General features: G+C 37.9%; 1 protein-coding gene and 1 long non-coding RNA gene across 7 annotated transcripts; one reads left to right on the forward strand and one right to left on the reverse strand.

The window, feature by feature from the left end:
* Positions 1-7149: 7149 nt before the first annotated feature.
* Positions 7150-11483, reverse strand: LOC126615081 (glutamate receptor 2.8-like). Its single transcript, XM_050282806.1, has 5 exons — positions 11056-11483; positions 8884-10127; positions 8461-8773; positions 7961-8358; positions 7150-7882 (listed from the first exon to the last, which is right to left on the reverse strand). Exons 1-5 carry the CDS (start codon positions 11318-11320, stop codon positions 7484-7486), a joined length of 2619 nt encoding a protein of 872 aa, XP_050138763.1. The 5' UTR covers positions 11321-11483; the 3' UTR covers positions 7150-7483.
* Positions 11484-13358: 1875 nt separating this feature from the next.
* Positions 13359-15697, forward strand: LOC126615087 (uncharacterized). 6 transcript variants are annotated; one of them, XR_007620643.1, is made up of 6 exons: positions 13359-13562; positions 13646-13809; positions 13911-14212; positions 14526-14648; positions 14728-14794; positions 15470-15697. It is a non-coding gene; the product is annotated as an uncharacterized LOC126615087 (long non-coding RNA). The 6 variants fall into 6 exon arrangements; XR_007620646.1 differs by having other exon boundaries at positions 13646-13979; positions 14081-14212; positions 14526-14794; XR_007620645.1 differs by having other exon boundaries at positions 14526-14798.
* Positions 15698-20082: the final 4385 nt, after the last annotated feature.

Below are 20082 nucleotides of genomic sequence, written 5' to 3' on the forward strand. Positions count from 1 at the left end.
TGGGAGTGTGAACATCATCTGCCAAAGCAAAGTATAATTCTTGATTGGCCTTGCGTTCTCACATCATCAACGGGAGTGCTAAAGGGCTACTTTAGCTGCATCAATATTTATTCTGGAGTTAGATTATGAAATGAAATTTTCGGATTCTGCCATGGCTAGGACTTTCAGAGGAGATGAAACTGAAGCGAAAAAACAAATATATATAGACTTCATTGTGTTTACAAATTTTCTTACATATAGTGGTGCTCATTGTTGAAATGTCCTACATCGACCGTATCAATAAGAAAAGAAGAGTTTAAATACTCTAATCTCATTTCAAATAATACCTAGGCTTTTTGTGATAAAACCCCACACTTGGCGGATTGTGTTTACAAATTTTCGTACATATAGTGGTGCTGATTGTTGAAATGTCCCACATCGACCGTAACAATGAGAAAAGAAGAGTTTTGTTGGTACCATATATTGGGCCTCGTATATTTGGGCCTTGGGCCTTGTATTTGGGCCTCACACTAAAGCCCATACTTTGTAAAAGAGGAGGAGCCCCTTATTCTATAAAAGGGGACTCCTCCCCTCATTCTAAAGGAGGCAAAAAGCCAAGCCTAAGAAGGCTAAGAGAAGCTCTCATTACATTCAGGAGAGACCTCACACCACCGAGGCTCTCCTCTCCCTTCTCTTCTCTCTCTGGGGGACTGCCCCTCAAACACTTGTATCCATACAATTACAGAGAAACAGAATCAACTACAGTGTGGACGTAGCCCAAACATTGGGGTGAACCACGATAAAATCCTTGTGTTCTTTGTGTTCTTCGTGTTTTTGAGCGTTTGTGCGGATTCACGGTCGGATTTACGTTGTTCCAAGACCTCCGGTTTTGTGCATCAACATTTGGCGCCGTATGTGGGAAGCGATACTAAAAGTTGTGTCGGTTCTCTTTCATTTTTTCACCTCCACCGTGAATCTGCAATAACCCAACAACCCAAAGCTTCCAGAAAACCCATGGAGCCACCTCCTCTCTCGATCAGTCGCACACAGAAATCGATTTGCAAACCCAAAGAAAACATTTCCTCGTTTGGTTGCGGCTGTCCTTTCTCCTTCTCCCGTCATGTTGCTTTCCCCTTCTCTCCCAGTAAGAGCCTCACGTCACATAACTTGAAACCGACTCTCGTAATTAGCACTTCTCTGAGATTCACGAAAGCAGAAAGCTCGAGAGAGTGAGAGAAAGAAAGCGTAGAGAGAGAGAGAAAGAACCGATGGCTTTGAGCCTAAATTCGATGACCTTCCCGTCTCACAACCTCACTGCCAAGTCCCACAATCTCAGATCTCCAGCCCTGGGAAGCTTCCTCGGCGTCAAGGAGTCCTCCCGCGCCGAAGTTGTCAAGCAAATCTGGGCCCACATCAAACTCCACAACCTGCAGTTTATTCAGTTTCATCTGGAATTCAAAGATCGTCAGAGTCAAATATCCTCTGCTTATCATTGACAACTCTGGCGGTGTTGCGGTACAAGGCTCGCTCTCCTGGACTTTCCCGCCGGCAATTCTCAACCTCATCAACCTGCAAATTCTCAACCTTTCTCGTAGGCGATTCTCAACCTTTAATGGGTGGTGCCGTCGCTAGGATGCAGCCTAATCAGCAGCAGGTGCAGCTCATCGACGACCTGATGGTGATGATGATCCCTCCGTCGTTTCTGAACAAGACATACGATAAGGTGGACGAGCCGGATTCAAATCGGGTCATGTCGTGGAGCAGGGAGGGGGGAGCTTTGGGGTGCGAGACCCACATATTTTTGTGATGAGCCTCATGCCCGAGTACTTCAGGCACAATCATTTCTCAAGCTTTGTGAGGCAGCTTAACACTTACGCACCATTTGAAGAATGCGAAGAGCACTCACAGACGGAGAATAACATATATGTGCGCTGACAGTGGAAATCTAATGGCGATTGCCCAACAAGTCACTCCGCAGCACCAGCAACAACAAACAGCAGCACCACCAACAACAGTTGCATCCAGGAAGTTTAATCTAGAAAAACAGAGAGAACTACAAGCTCTTGATACTGCCTTCCTAAAGCCCGTATTTTCCTTGGGCCCTCAAACTTGGGTCGCTCCCGTAAAATCAGAGCCGAAGCCAATTTACTGGTGGTGCACTGAGCGCGCCCTCGACTGGGACCCTGGTTTTGGACCAGATCTAATTGCCGACGACGATGGTGACGCCACTCACTGCCCTGCCCCGGTAGACCAGATCTGATCGTCGACTCGGTCAGCTAGATCCAACGGTTCTGTTTCCTCTGCTGCTTTCTACGCCTTCATTATCCATCGATCCCTCCAAATCTCTAGCGATCAGAACCTCATCGAAGACACCACGTTCCTGTTTTCTGTTTTTGGGTTCTCTGAGGAATTTGATCAGCTCAAAGTCATTGAGGACGCAGACGATGGAAATGGCGGTATCAATTTCGACGCCTACGAAGACATCCCGGTGGAGGCGAGCGACGAGGACATTCCACCACCGGTGGACACATTTGTCGAGATCGATTTGGCCGGTGCAAGTACGTGAAGCCCACGCCGATTCAGCGCCACGCTATTCCAATAGCCATGGTTGGCCGCGGCTTGATAGCCTGTGCTCAGACTGGGTCCGGTTAAACGGCTGTGTTTTGCTTCCCTAGTATCAGTGGGGTCTTAAAGAACGGTGTGGGGTTGTCGCCAGCTCGCGTCGTGGATGAAACTGAAAAGAAAACAGTGATGTCTTAAAAGAACAGTAGAATGGGTATGAAATTGAAAAGAAACCCATTTTTCCCGAAAATACTGTGGATTCAAAGGAGCCAATTCCTAGGCAAGTTCCAGGAGATGGAGATCAAGACCAGATACCTCCACCAAATGGAAAGTGCGATCTTTTCTCCGCGGCAGTTCCTGTTCCACGTCCATGGCTCCACCGCTGGTGACATCTGACTGGAAAAGCAGTGAAGATCCCAGCATGCCGAAAGCAAAGGAAAAGATAAAGCAAAAGCAAAAGTGGAGATAAGCTTTCTATTATTATCACTCATTTTGTCTGCCAAAAGAAGGGACAGAGAATGAGCAGAGAATGAGCGGGAGATAAAGAAAAGTAAAAGAAAAGATTCTTTTCTTATTGTTAATTCTATTAATCATCCTTGTTTGCCATGAAGCAGAAAAGAGGAAACAAAAACAAGGAGAGAAAGCAGAAAGCAAAAGAAAAGGCATAAGGCAAAAGCAAGGAATAAACACCTTGATGTAATCTATTTTTCGTATCTTTCGAAAATATCTGTATAAACCCCATCAAAGGGTAATATGTATAAACCCCATCAGAGGGTTAAAAAAAAAATTAAAAAAAAAAAAAAAAAACGACAAAGCCCACAATAAATGGGCTGTCATGTTGTGGAGGGCAAAGGCCCATAAGCCCAAAATAGCACCAACCAGGTCATCAAAAGTACGCCCAGTACTTCAAATCATACATGAGCATTACTCATGTCAATCATACATAAACATTCATGAGCATTACTCATCCAATCATACATAAACATTCATGAGCATCACTCATGTCAACATCCATGAGCATCACTCATGTCAATCAAACATAAACATTCATGAGCATCACTCATGTCAATTAGCTTCAAACACTTCATTTACAAAAGCTCCAGCTTCGAAAGCTTCATTTACAGAGCTCTAGCTTCGAAAACTTCATTTACAAAGCTCCAGCTTCGAAAGCTTCATTTACAGAGCTCTAGCTTCAAAGCTTCACTTGCAAAGCTTCACCTACAAAGCTTCAGTGCAGGGTATACAAATACCACATCTGAACAACCGCCACTTCGGCCCATACATGGATTCAATTTGAAGTCTCCAGCCAACAGACTCTATTGACCGAAGACTTGGGGGACTACATTATGTACTATATATTGGGCCTCAACTGGGCCTTATGAAAAATACTTGGGGGACTCTAGCCCATTATTTATGTATTAAGGAGCGAACCCTTATTCTATAAAAGGGACTCCCTCACTTTCATTGAAAGATCACCCATGATTTATGTATTGAGGAGCGAGCCCTTATTCTATAAAAGGGACTCCCTCACCACCATTAGAGAGCATCGCCGCCTACTGAGCAACTGTCTCACTGCGAGCATCAACTCTAACCCATCACTTATGTATTGAGGAGAGAGCCCTTATTCTATAAAAGGGACTCCCTCACCTTCAAACGCCACAAGCCGAGCCAACCAAGGCAACACAAGCTACAAGCAGAGCGGCCTCGCAACATGTGCTACTTCTAGTTGAGCATCATTTCAGATTGGGCACCGCCTCATATCGAGCATCAGTTCTAGACGACATTTAGTTACTTCGGCCCACACATGGACTGAATTTCAAGTCTCCAGCCAAAAGACTCTCTTGACTGAAGACTTGGGGGACTACTGTTGGTACCATATATTGGGCCTCGTATATTTGGGCCTTGGGCCTTGTATTTGGGCCTCACACTAAAGCCCATACTTTGTAAAAGAGGAGGAGCCCCTTATTCTATAAAAGGGGACTCCTCCCCTCATTCTAAAGGAGGCAAAAAGCCAAGCCTAAGAAGGCTAAGAGAAGCTCTCATTACATTCAGGAGAGACCTCACACCACCGAGGCTCTCTTCTCCCTTCTCTTCTCTCTCTGGGGGACTGCCCCTCAAACACTTGTATCCATACAATTACAGAGAAACAGAATCAACTACAGTGTGGACGTAGCCCAAACATTGGGGTGAACCACGATAAAATCCTTGTGTTCTTTGTGTTCTTCGTGTTTTTGAGCGTTTGTGCGGATTCACGGTCAGATTTACGTTGTTCCAAGACCTCCGGTTTTGTGAGAATCAGACCTTTCAAGTAACAATTATGGGGAATGTTCTAAGTACAACACTATCTACTTTGAATCGTAAAGCAATACACGATGCAGAACTTGACACGCCTCGATCCCGATATTCCCCAAATATCAGGATAGACACATGCTGGCCGATACCCGAGGGTGATGAAAGTCATTTGTTGAGTGCAAATGTTGAGAATAAGGAATAGATAAGACTTATAAATATAAAAGAATCAAGAATATGCATTTAAGGAATGTGTTCAGAGCATACGACTAACTAAAACATCGAAAGAAATAATATAAAATTTAATGAAACAAAGGATGGGTCTTGCACCGAGAGGACTCGAAGATGCCGATGCGGAAGTTTCTGGATGCCGGGATTGTATGCCTCGATTCTAAGTCCTGAAGGGGGCGCAAAACAAACATGAGTGGACCAAGTTGATATATATAGTAAAACAATTATCAACGTACTAACCCCCAGGTTTTATGAAAACTCATATATAATGATAAACATAGGTTTTCCGAAACCTAGCATGCTGTGCAATGTCTCAAAATCATAACTTATATATATATAATAATCACTAGTGAATTGTCCGATAACCTCCAGACCCCATGCCGGCTCCCCGTCTTTGAGCAGACAGTCAGAGGAAAATACACTTCAAGCCCTATGCCGGCTCCCCGTCCCTGTGCTTAATAGCCAGAGGAAACACACTACAGGCCCTATGCCAACACCAAACTGTCGTCCGGGACGGATCAGAATCTATCCCTATGTCCCGTAGCGGAAAGGACCACTAGGTAAGTACAAAACCACTGAACATATATATCTTGAAAAATAACTTCATAGTATAAAGTCATCCATCATCTATACTATAAAGAGGTGTTCGAAACATATTCCAAATATCATATCGTCATCCATCGAATATTCTATAAGAATATGGGTTATAGGAAAAATAGTAATAATTCAAAATAGCATCAGTAAGCATGTTATCTCAAAGCGTTTCATAGAACATAATCATTAAATCATGTTTTTCCATGTATGCATTTCTACTATTAAAACATGCATTTTTAGAAGGAGTCCACTCACAGTACTTCGCCACCGAAAAGCCACGCAACTAATGAAAACAGAAACGCCAATATAATTGCCCCTAAGCACATAAATGGCTCAATTAATAAAACTATATAATAGCAATTGAATTTGGAAAAAAGGACATTGGAAATGGATTCAAAACGTCGAATTACCCTAAGAAGAATCTCGGATAAATTTCGTAAACATCAATAAAATATTCCCTGAATATTCCCTAATAGAATATTCCCTAACAGAATATTCTTCATAAAAGGTTTTGGGCCGACTAGGGTTTAGGATTAGGACTTGGGTTAGGTTTAGGTTAATGGGTTAGGGAATTAGGTTGATAAAAGGCCTAGGGTAAATAATTGGGTTTAGGGGTTTTAAACTATAAGGGTTTATCGGGTTAGGGCCCTAGGTTTTAGGGCTTAAAGAGGAAAGGGCTTAAAGCCCTGGTTCAAAAGGCCCAAAGGCTTTTAACCTAAGGGTTTCTGGGTTCAACAAGGGAACAGGCCGAAGGCCTTTATAATTAAACAATTAAAATTAAAACAAAATAAAAGGAAAAAGGGTTTGGGTTGGGCTCGGATCTAACGGGCCTAAAGCCCCAGTTCTAAAAGGCCTAAAAGGCCTGGGTTTTCTGGAATGTGGGTCGCCGAACCCAATCGAAAGAGAAGGCCAGATTCGACCGGAATTTACACAAACTTTAAACGACCATAACGTTGTCAATACTTAATGAAATCAAGTGATTCAAAAACAGAAATCGTAGCCCTCAAAGTGACGAAGAGAATGATACCTCACACGATGTCCAACTCACAGTGGTTTGACCGGAAAATGCCTTGAAAGCCTCGGAGGTCGCTGGCAACTGGGTAAGATTCAAATGAGTATAACTTCTTCAATACTCAACGAAATTGGGTGAAACAAAAAGGAAAGTTGTAGTACTCAGCAAGACGAAGAGATTGATACCTTACAAGCCTGAAAAAACTCCATGGTTTGGCCGGAAATTACCTCTAAAGTCGCCGGAGTCGTCGGGGGAGACTTGGGTGTTCTCTGGGTGTCCCGGAGCTTCGCCGAGACAGGGGAGAGAGAGAAGAAAGTTCCAGAGGTGATGGTGGTGTCGTAGCTAGGTGGTTATGGTTGTGGGTGTGTGTGTGGGTTTGACGATGAGGATGGAAGAGTGAGGTCGAAAGAGAGGGAGAGTGAGAGAAAGAAGAGGGCTGAGAGAGATGGAAGAGTGACAGGAATGGAGGACACAAATGGGTGTAACAGAACTTTAGCGACTTTAACTGATGACTATTCTTTTTCATAAAACTATGTTACAAGTTTACATTGTTTATTCTATGGTATTGCAAATAAAAATACTGAGCCAACAGTTCGAAAAGTAAAAAAGAACTCCTAGCAACACGGTAACGTGTTGCAGGATCAGAGAGTTGGCCAATCCTATGTTTTCTATGCAGTGGTTTTGCATCTGCAAATGCGCTTCTCTTTGTACATAATGGTTAAAACTGTACTCTTTTATATGCAAACTTGAATGCAATCCTTTTATACGTGGAAAATATTTTCGGTTATCTAATTTTGTTGCCAATGGTGTCAATGTTTAGACTTGAGCCTGCACGGCAGATGCATTTGAAGGATATGCATGGCTTTCTTCATTAATATCGCTGTCTCTTCTTGAGAACCTCCTGTTTGGACTTCCCCATTGTTTCATTACATCCAATATGAACTTCCAGTTGGTTTTGTGTTCCAGCATTGATTTACAAATGCGAAAACTATAAACCACGAGAGCAATTGTCGATGTTCCTCCTGTGAGTATGAATACTACCCAAAAGCTTTTGGGGCTTAGACTAGGATTATCAATAGCACCATCTGTTTCTGCATCCACGCACTTCAGAGAGGCCAGCATGCGGTTCTCTAAAATCCGAAGTTCACCACTTTCGGTTACCTTTAGCATTGCTTCTGTTACACTAGGAAGCAACAGAGACCCTTTTGGAAATACCTGTAGCATAAAAGCTTAGTTTATATATAGTTTAACTTAAGTGCAGAAGATTAACTTGGTGAGAAGCTAGAGAATTACAAATCCAAATCCTCCAACTTTGTAAGTCGGTCCAACTGCCATAAAGGCTTTGCAGTATTTTCCAACGAATATTTTTGCCAAAGGGGCTTCAAGAAAGGCAGCAGCAATTACTTTACTTCTGAGGGCTAAGGCATATTCTTCTGAGGAGTTAAACTGCAAAATATTGTTGGGGTGGAAGCCCAAGACTTCCCTTAAATAGGCTGAAACAAAGGATCCCTTACCATGACCAACCATGGCATTGGTTCGCAGCAGCGCATCCACATCTGTTACAGTAGGTTCAAGCTGCTGGACAGTAAGCATGCTGGTAAAGTTAGCCGTGTATGTCTGCGTGATGATTAGCGCCATAAATAGCCAGACCACCGTTGTCATCCTAGACAAATTACTATGCAGCTTATCTCCTTTGATCAGTTAAAACAAATGGAAGTTGTATTTAGACAAGTTTTAGAAAAAATAGAGAATAGGAAAATGAAATTGAACATCAATGTGGGTTACGAAATTACCGTGTAAGGAGAAGAGAGTGGTGAAGGATAGCCAAATCAAGCTTCCTATTTGATTTAGCACAGAACCTTTGAGTTCAGGACAATAGTTTCGCTCTATCAGCCATACGACAAAGCCATTGTAGACATTGATCGCTCCTATCAGTGCCCACATTGCTTTTGTGAAAGGTCTCATAAATAACCATGCTTTGCTACATGTTTTGGACCTGACCGGAACTATCATTATCAATCCTGATTCGGTATAGGGATGTGTGAATTCTGCGTGCTTATATCTGTGGGACACTATTGACACATCACCAACTACAGCATCAAATTTCTGCAAGTCAAATTTGATTGATCTTTAATTATTCCATGAAATATAAAATAATGGCATATGCAATTTGGACTAATTAATCAACTGAAGAGACTAGAAAGTAAATATCTTACATGCAAATGGATCTGCTCAACTAAAGAATCGTATGTTCCTTCGAAGGGAAAGAACTCGTAGGGCAAATGGTAAGGCAGCTCCTTTAGGGTTGCTTTGAAGAGATCTATTGCAAGTCCATTGAAAGATAAGTTATGTCCCAATGGATCTTTCTTCACATTTACGTACTGTTTAAACGTTGATCCTGTCGGCACGCCAATTCTCAGCACGTTTGCGTTTGTTGTTGGTTCAGTCCACCCTTTTGGAGTCAACCAAGGCCCCCCTGGCCAAAACACTTGCCCCAAATATTTCATAGAAGATCTGTTAGTAGCACGTTCACCTAGAGTCAGTGAGAATCCTAATCCATCTGACCAGTATCCAACTTCTCTGTAACTCTTTCCATTCACATTGATGATTTGAAATACATGTTGTGGAGCTAATTTTTGGTCACTGAACTTAATTCTTCCATTTAAGCCATGAAAATCGCTTTGCAAAAGTTTTGCTAACAAGTTCCTCCCTTTCCTGCTTTCTGTCACAGCTAAAGCCACTGCCCTTGCAGCATCATAAGCCTGTGCTGCAAAGATTCCAGGTTCATTGTTATCCTCTTCAGGGTGTTCCGAGCTAAACCTTTTACGAAACTTATGATCAAAGTCCTTAGATTGTTTCCCGCTTTCGGGGAGGTAGCCCTTGAGTCCGATGATCCCTTGCATTGTTGAGATGGTGGAGGCATTAAAGGAGTGGACAAGGCTTGTAATAGGATCAGTGGTGATCCAAACATAATCCTTTTCCATCATCTCCATTTCTTTTGCCTTCCGGAATAGTTGCACTGCCAGTTGCGCAGACAAATGTACAACAAAGACTCTACACTGGTCTCTTCGGATTTTCTCAAGCTCTTCAATTAATGAAGAAGAAGCAAAAGGAGGGAGAGCTACAAGGTGGCTAATTTCTGCACCAACTTGTCTCAAGGCATCAGAGAGATGAGGTAAGACTTCATTGGCTGAAGAATCTCTATCTTGGTAAATTACAGTGACTTGATGCCATTCCCAAGACTGAACTATAGCAGCAATTGCTTCCATTTGTTTCAACCGGTTACGAGAAGCTTGAACCAGAAAGGGCCACAGCTCAGTTGCCCACATTGGATTAGCCTCAGCAAGGGAAACAATTGCGGTATGAGTCTCACTGCCAACCTTAGCTACTAATGATGTCTCTTCCCATGTATGAGGTCCTATAATAGCTAGCACTTTTTGCTCATCTATAAGAAATTTAGCTGCAGATTGATAAATGTTATGGCATTAGAAGTGTTATATTAAGCTGATTTTCATTATCTCCTTGTTTGATTTTCAACCGTCAATTATGTACTTACTTCCTATTGAGTTTTTTCACGCAAAAATTTAAAGGAAAACTAATGAAAAGGGCTTGAAAACTTTGAGTTTTAATGATAAGGACAAAATAAAGGGTAAAGTGAATAGTACCAGGATTGACTTTTTAGTGTAAAAATGTGGTTTTTCGTTAAAGTGAACAGTACCGGGTGCTTTTCGTTAAAGTTCCCAAAATTTAAAGCAAAGAAGAGAGAAAAATGAATGTATACATGATACATTTATTTTATATGCGCCAGATTGAAGAATACACAATTATATGGCTTTTTATTATACCTCATGTTTCAAGTTTTAGGTCTTAAAAACTTGTTTGGTGGACTATTTTAAAAAACTAAACTAAAAAATATAGTCTATTATCTAAAAACATAAAAAATAATTTTTTAGAATTTTTAAACTTAAACTCACTCCTTTTCTCTTCCTCCTTCCCTCTCACTCCCTCCTCCCCCCTCACTCCAAACCCATCTCTCTCGTTTCTTCTTTCTTTCTCCTTTTTTTTTTAATATATTTTTCGTCTCTCCTTCAATCCGCTCTTTTCTCTCACTCCTCTTCCTCTCTACCTCGTCCGATCCACTCTCTTCTTTCTCTTTCCTTCAATCATCTCTTACTTTCTTTCCTCCTCTCTCCTCTTTCTCCCTCTCCTACGGCCCCCTCTTTTTAGATCTATTTGTCTAGTTTAAGTCGTAAGATTTAAAAAATTTAAATTGCAAACCAATCAAGTTTTTGAGTCTTAAAGAAAATTGTTTTCAAGAAATGTTCTTAAGAAATGTTTTGAGAAATGATGAAAATTTTCAAATAGGATATCAAACAGGCTCTAATTACCTGCAAGAGCTGCCTGCAAGGGCTCCCTCTGAGAGTTTCTTACGTGCAGAACCATTCTCTGATTCCCAGTGGAATCAAAATGATCATCCAATGCCATTTGAATTGCCACTCTCTCTTCTTTTCCAATCCGAGAACTGTTGTCGATAATAGCACCTAGTCCCATTCCGGGTTCGTTCTCTATTGTATTGGCATTTCCAAATGTTGTAATTCCTTCCCTAACTGAAACTGTGATCAGGAAATAAAAAAGAAGAGCAAACTGAGACATTATTATTATTTTTTATTTTTAAGAATGGCTTTTAGAGCTCTCTTCCTATTTATATTGACAAGAATGCTGCCGTATATACTTTTTACTCAGTCAACATTAATAGATTCCCTCCTTTTTTCTTGGGTCATATAGTCAACATTAGGAATTAATCAATACTTCGGTCTTTTTTCCTTGCATGCATACAGTATTTCTGCAGTATGGTGCGTGGAATTAATTCAACTCCATCTTGGCCAAAATTACATCTAGAAAGCCGCTTAAAATTTAAAATTTTTTCGTTTTAATATCTTTGTTAAACTTCCAATATCTGATATATATCACTCCCTAATGGAGGTTAACTTGAAAGAACTATAGGCTAAATCAGTAGAGTACTCCAACAAGACGACATTTGTGTATATATAGACACACACGTGGTGTAAATTAATGTTTGCATGTTGTCTTGCAGCAAAATTTGAAATCTTACATTGATTAGGTCTATTTTTTGTCCGAATGTGTCTTTTAGGCATCAAATCAACTCTTGTAAATCTATACTTCCTTGCTGTAGTTTCCATGCATGTACAAGTACAACCTCAAAGAAACGTACTAGCAAATATAATTGATGCTCTAATATTCTCTAATATGATATAATTGGAATTGGTAAAGTGAAAATGACCATTTGAATTTCCTAGTAATAACCCCCTTGTAGGTTTCAATATTCATGCACCTGTCCAAATTAAAGACTAAAAATGTTATACTTTGAATTTTCATCATTTGGAGTACAAGTATAAAGTCATCAGATTCTACAAGTAGAGATACAAAGTGAACTAATCCAACTAGTTTACTTATTTATTTCTTGCTGTTACGTTTTAGTTTTACTGATTTTCATGTAGGTAGGTTGGATTGTTCTGTTACAATCCGTCCCTAATTTTATTGTATGTTACTTTCTTAAAGTTGTGAAATTATGAAAATGCTCTTGGAATAGCAAAGTTGCAATTCTACATGGATGTTTGAGCTCATTTCATACTTTGTCTCCTTTCTTGCCATATCTCGTAGTTGTAAGTTGTGAGTGTCAAAGAACATGTGCTTCCTGTTTCTTGATATACAGTAACTTGGTAAATTCGAGTTAATAGTTGAGAAAATTATGGAGCCTTATTTGGTTAGGTTTAGGAGTCCTTATTTAGTGCAATTAATTATGAAAACCTTATTTAGTTGACAAAGAATTCATTACCATTTTGGATTATAATGAAATCCTAATTGATTTGGAATATCCCTTTAATCAGTTAATAGGCCGGATTAAGGGGATGATCATCTATATATTAGGAGGTCCTTGCACTCACAACATTATCCTATTCCAGTGCAAAACCCTATTTCAGTGCACAAGGACTCTTGGCTGCTAGAGTGTAGAAGTTCCTCCTTGAAACCCTAGCAGTCATGGCTTCTTCTTCCTCTGCTTTGGAAGATAAGTTTATTTCCCTTTAATTGTTTGATTGTTTTATTGTCGTTATATTTGTTATATTTGTGATCCTAGTAACTTGTTGATTTTCAGATTACTTCTTACATGTGGTATCAGAGCAACTCAACTTGTCTAGGATTCAGAAGTTCCACGATCATATGGTTGGTTTTGAATATATTGAAATTACTTCTGCATATATTTTGCTTTGTTCCTTGTCTGCAGATACACACTACTACAATATTAGCTTTAGGTGTCGGATGATCCTGCCGGTTAATAAGTCATTCTGACGGATAAAAGATTTCTGACACATAATTTATTTACTGTCGGATTAAAGTTACTTTCTGTCGGATATATCCGACATAAATTTCTGGCGGATTTTTCCTGGCGGATTTTGTGACGACCCGTCCCAAATTTTCCTATGTAATTTCTCCCCGAGTATATGTATTGACGATTATGCCTTTATTGGCAAGAGACGTGGACTTATTCTTAACGCTTTCCATTTTATTTCTCGCTATCGCATTTAAATTGTACACGCTAGTACGTGTGTGCGTAAAATTTTAAAGTGTAAAATCCTACCTGTGCACTTCCCTTCATCATTCGGTCTCCACTATCCCATTTTTTTTCTGTATGTTCTGTCCCCTCCCTCAAATCAGAAAAGCATCTTTCTATCTCTCTCTCCCTTCGAACACTCCCTCTCCCTCTCTCTCTATACACGGATCATCACCAAAGTTCATCAAATCTTCATAGATCGAGGAAACAAAGATCACCATCGTGTTCATCTCGTCAATACGAGTTCATCCATACTAGTTTCAGGTAAGATTTCCACTGTTTTCACGTCGAACCACTTACCTCCGTTTGGGTCACTGTTCATGCAATAATTATTGGTTGATTTTTAGGAGTTTTTAAGCTCATAGTGAGCTTAAGGAGGTTCTTAGGAAGCTCGGAGTGCTTCGTTGGAAGTTTTGGATGCCAAAAACACAGAGATCGGAAAGTTCAAAGTTTGGCCGGAACTTTCGAGGCGTTTTACGGCCAAACCACGGAGAGTTAGATGTAGTGCGAGGTACCATTCTCTTAGTCTCTTCGAGAACTACAACTTTCGTTTTTGTTTCACCCAATTTAGTTGAGTATTAAAGAAGTTATACTCATTTGAATCTTACCCAGTTTCCGGCGAGTCCGACGGCTTTCGAGGATTTTTCCGGTGAATTCCCGGCGAGTTAAGGGTCGAGACAGGTATATATGTGTTCGTCTCGTCAATATCTTCATTTTTATATAAAGTACGTTGAAAATGGTGAAGAAATGACAAAGTTATGGCAATTTGAAAAACTGCCCAGAAACCGGCGAAAAAAGTCTGGCGAGCCGAGGAAGAAGGAAAACCCGAAGTTTTTCGTTCAAGAACCGTGGCCTTTTAGTCACTTTCAAACCATTTTTCTGGTCAACCTCGACCACAACTGAACTTCTTCTAGGTACAAACTTGTTCCATACATTCCTAACTTCAAAATGGCTTTTGAATCACTGAGTTTGGTTAAGTAACGAGTTAGAAATCAACTCTGGAAGTTAGGAAGAAAATTTCAGTTTCTGGAAAATTTGTAACCGTGGTCGTTTGGCCACTTTAAGGCCAAATTTCCGAACAACAAGGACTATATTCAACCTTTCTGTAAATTGGAATCGGTAGACCACATTCCTAGCTTTAATTTGGCTTTTGTAGAAGTGAATTTTGTTGAGAATCAAGCTCGTTATAAGCTCTGGAAGTTGACCCAAAAATCTGCAAAACTGCAGATTTTCGCGAAGAAGGCAAGTACAGTGTACGCGTGGGGGCGCGTCCGGCATCCGATCGGCGCGTGGTTGACGCGTGTGCGTTCGTGTCGTCGAGTAGATCGATTTCATATATTTATACCCTAGGTTTGAGCAAACTATGGGCGTTTTATGTAGGTTTCCGTTATGTACGTTAATTAATGATATTTAGTTATTTCACATATAGGGGAAACTTATTCCGAGGATTTTCGAGGCCAAGCTAGGCTCGGGGGCTACGACCCAACGACGTACTTGTGAGTGGGCAGTTGTTTTATACCTATATATATTTATAGTTTCCATAAATGCGTATTTACTTCATTTTTACGCTTATATTGCCTAGTATCATTATTGTGAAATAAATTGTGATAAATGCTGCTATATGGTTGTGATATTACTGTCATGACATTCATACATACTTGTGTACATGCTCATCTTGCTGCACCCGGTGGTAGTACTCGCCCCAGGGCCAGGGCCAGTCCTTCACGTGTATGTTCACATCCGCACCGTTTGCTCACCTTGGATCCAAGTTTAGGTGCCAGTCTTGTCGGGTAGATTGCATTAGGCGATCCGACTTGTATGTGATGTGTTTTTGCACCAGTCTTCACGTGATCGTAGTACTAGAGCATATTGATTACACCCAGTTCTGTTCGTGCCAAAAACCATCTGTCCGAACTTGTGTGTCAGCTTAGATGGATGAGCACTTAGTTATATTGATTATCACTTGATTATTATTGTGGCATATGATACATCATTGACTTGGCATAATTCTGGTTATATGGTTGATATATATATTGGATTTCATACTTACGTAGTATGTTTTGAGGAAACTATACTTGTTTTACGGCGAGGGGTTAGTATATTCAAAGATAAAGGTTTTCTTATAAGCATTGTTTTGCTGACCCACTCAACTTTGTTTTTTGCCCCTCCAGGACCTAAATAATTGTACTCTCTGTGGCATTCGAGGAATCACGACAGTTCTGACATTTCCTTCTGTTTAGACGTACGAACTTATCACTACTATGTAATAAGTGTACTTTGGGTTGCTTTGACTACTCTTTCGTAGTCTCACTGTCTATTACGCTTTGAATAATTGTAGTGGGTTCAACCCACGAATTGCGCACTCTTTCACTGTTTAGTCCTACCTAGTTTTAATTTTATTCACTTTTTGCATCACTTACCCTTATGGTTACGTCACCTCACGGTGACGGCCAGCATGCTTCGACCTTTTCAGGTCGGGGTGTGTCAGATTTAACCGCCATAAAATTATTATAACCCTCAGTATTTTTGAATTCTTTTTTTTTTAATATTTTTACATATTCTGGCGGTTTCTAAGTTAATTGTGGCGGTTATAACCGACATAAATTAACTATTTTATTATTTTAGATTCTGGCGGTTATTATTTTAGTATTCTACCGGTTATAACCGACAGAAATTGACTATTTTATTATTTTAAAATGTTACATTGATTAAAAATAAATAAACAAATGGTGTAAATATTTGTTTTCACTCACGGTCCCTTTACCTAATCTCTTAATGTTTTTTTTTTGCGATTTTTTACACATGCTATCTTGGAGTATATATAAACATATTTGACGGTTAAATCGTTGAAACTAGTTTCGTAGAATGCATACCTATCAAATTGATAGATTTAACAAACACTGAAAGAGTTAATGTTATACTTCCATTAAGTATAAAAAATTATTCACTAGTGTAAATATTTTAAATTGAAGATCGAATTCGTTCAATGCATTCCTATAGGGTCGAGGAGTGTAACTGTAAAAAATCATCAAAATCGAAGCTAAAATAACTGTTAAATTGTGATTTTTTGTTTAAAACCATCGAAATTTTTTGTTTCGTTACCTAATATCTGAATGTTTGTTTTTTACAATTTTGTACGTATGCAATCTCGGAGTGTGTAAAAATAAGTTTGACAGTTGGATCGTTAAAAAAAGTTTCATAGAATGCATATTGCATCAAAACAGTAGATTAAACAAACACTAGTTAATAGTATACTTCTATTAAGTATAAAATAAGATTTTGTGGTATCCACTAGTGTAAATATTTTAAATTGAAGATCAAATTTATTCATTACATTCTTATAGGGTCGAGGAGTGTAGCTGTAAAAAATCATCAAAATCGAAGCTAAAATAACCGTTAAATTGTGATTTTTCTTTTATAACCGTCGAAAACTTTTGTTTCGTTACCTAATATCTGAATGTTTGTTTTTTACGATTTTTTGCGTATAAAATCTTGGAGTGTGTACAAATACGTTTGACGGTTGGATCGTTGAAAAAATCTTCTTAGAATGCGTATCACATCAAAACAATAGATTAAACAAACACTTAGAGTTAATGTTATACTTCCATTAAGAATAAAATAAGATTTTGTGGTATCCACTAGTGTAAATATTTTAAATTAAAGATCAAATTTATTCATTACATTCTTATAGGGTTGAGAAGTGTAGCTGTAAAAAATCATCAAAATTGGAGCTAAAATAACGTTTAAATTGTGATTTTTTGTTTATAACCGTCGAAAACTTTTGTTCCGTTACGTAATCTTTGAATGTTTGTTTTTTACGATTTTTTACGTATGCAATCTCGAAGTGTGTACAAATAAGTTTGATGGTTGGATCGTTGAAAAAAGTTTCGTAGAATGGATATTGCGTCAAAATGGTAGATTAAAAAAACACTTAGAGTTAATATTATACTTCTATTATGTATAAAATAAGATTTTGTGGTATCCACTAATGTAAATATTTTAAATTAAAGATCAAATTTATTCATTACATTCTTATAGGGTCGAGGAGCGTAGCTGTAAAAAATCATCAAAATCGGAGCTAAAATTACCGTTAAATTGTGATTTTTCGTTTATAACCGTCGAAAACATTTGTTATGTTACCTAATATCTGAATGTTTGTTTTCTGTGATTTTTTACATATGTGATCTCAGACTGTGTACAAATAAGTTTGACGGTTGGATTGTTGAAAAAAGTTTCGTAGGATGCATATCGCGTCAAAACGGTAGATTAAACAAACACTTAGAGTTAATATTATACTTCCATTAAGTATAAAATAAGATTTTGTAGTATCCACTAGTGTAAATATTTTAAATTGAAGATCAAATTCATTCAATGCATTCTTATAGGGTCGAGGAGTGTAGCTGTAAAAAATCATCAAAATCGGAGCTAAAATAACCGTTAAATTGTGATTTTCATTTATAACCGTCGAAAACTTTTGTTATGTTACCTAATATCTGAATGTTTGTTTTCTGTGATTTTTTACGTATGCGATCTCAGAGTGTGTACAAATAAGTTTAACGGTTGGATCGTTGAAAAAAGTTTTGTAGGATGCATATCGCGTCAAAACGGTAGATTAAACAAACACTTAGAGTTAATATTATACTTCCATTAAGTATAAAATAAGATTTGTGGTATCCACTAGTGTAAATATTTTAAATTGAAGATCAAATTCGCGTCAAAACGGTAGATTAAATTGTAAATATTTTGTTCATAACCGTCGAAAACTTTTGTTTTGTTACCTAATTTCTGAATGTTTTTTTTTTTGCGATTTTTTATGTAAGCGATCTTGTAGTATCTACAAACAAGTTTGACGGTTAGATCATGGAAACTAGTTTCATAGAATGCATATCTCTGTTAAATTTGCCTAAATTTTGAAGTGGGAAAAGTAATTTGTGCTAAATTTTTATTTATGTTTTTCAAGTATTGATTAGACAATATTTCGTTTGTGTGATGACATTTACATTGTATAATTCTCTTTTTGTTTATTTATCGCATATTTTACATGGGTTATTATCTATTAAACCAAAAGTGTAAAAATTATCTATTAAACCAAACAATTATTTATTTAATTTTTAAAAACGTATTCTATTTAAATACATATTATTTATTAAACCAAACAATTATTATTTTATTTTTTTAATTGTAACAAAATTGGGGGGGGGGGGTTTAAAATTTTTGGGGGGAATTTAAAATTTTTTGGGGGAATTTAAAATTTTCGGAGGGAATTTTGTGCCGCCATTTTTTTTTCTGTCGGTTATAACCGACAGTAATGAACTTTTGTGTCCATTTTTATTTTAAATTTTTTTGTTCTGTCGGTTTTAACCGACAGTAATGACAATATTCCAAAATAAAACCCCTCCATCTCTTTCCTTGCGCCGCTGCTTCTCCCTTCCCCCTTTTCTCTTCTCCTCATTTCCTTCTCCTTCTCGCTTGTTGATGGTAATGTAATGACATTTACATTGTATAATTCTCTTTTTGTTTATTTATCGCATATTTTACATGGGTTATTATCTATTAAACCAAAAGTGTAAAAATTATCTATTAAACCAAACAATTATTTATTTAATTTTTAAAAACGTATTCTATTTAAATACATATTATTTATTAAACCAAACAATTATTATTTTATTTTTTTAATCGTAACAAAATTGGGGGGGGGATTTAAAATTTTTGGGGGGAATTTAAAATTTTTTGGGGGAATTTAAAATTTTCGGAGGGAATTTTGTGCCGCCATTTTTTTTTCTGTCGGTTATAACCAAAGAATAAAAAATCGATAATATCGGCGATATTTCGCCGATATTATCGTTTTTTTTAAGATCCGATATTTTTTTAACTACCCAAATAATTTCCGTCAAAATATCACGATATTATCAATAATATAGATAATATAGCTATATTTTTAAACTAAAGGCATCATTAGCTTGTGTTTTAGTTAAATGTCTTTTACTTATCGATCCTGAGACTTCCGCTTATTTTTAGAGTATTTTTATAATTACTTTTCTGACTTCATGACTCTCAATTATGAAAATGGTTTTGTTTTGCTTTCATGGGAAGACGTGAAGATGAGTTTTCTTAGCCATGTGGTGATATTAAGAAGCAAATCTGATTGCTTTGTTTATAGCTATACTTATTTGATGAAAGCTATATATATATAAAATTTTGCATTGATTTTTTATCTTCGCCTGGTTATTGATAATTTCTTCTTAATTTGTTGTGACCTTAATTAATATGTGTGTATATTATCAATTTTTGGAGTTTGGAGGCTTGTCACAATTTGCATCTAAATAGTTTGATTTAATTATTTTAATATGATTAATATCAAGATTGACTTGGATGGCATTGCTGTAGCTGATGGGCAGTGTTTAGGGTTCCTTGTTTTGGAATCCTATTTATAATAATAATTACTATGGCTTCTCATGGTGTTTCAAATTTTTATCTCACACACTGGTCACTGGCAAACCGTTCTTTAGTGACTACTCACGCTGTCAATGGTCAAGTTTAAAATTTTGGTCATTTTCGGAGTCCTTCGGCAAGAATCACTTGCCATTAGGAAACATGGGTATGATTTAATTGAATTATACTTTTTTAATAAATTACATGATATCAATTATTTTCAAACTCTTAAATATAAATCCTTCTACGGATTAATATGGAGTTTTGTTATGAGTTTGTGAGGTTTGTCTTCTTGTTTTCCCTCTTTTTTGTGTATACATGGATCCTCTCAAATTTTCTTATCATTATAAAA

The sequence above is a fragment of the Malus sylvestris genome, chromosome 3, assembly GCF_916048215.2.
Source record: "Malus sylvestris chromosome 3, drMalSylv7.2, whole genome shotgun sequence".
NCBI classification, from domain to species: domain Eukaryota; kingdom Viridiplantae; phylum Streptophyta; class Magnoliopsida; order Rosales; family Rosaceae; genus Malus; species Malus sylvestris.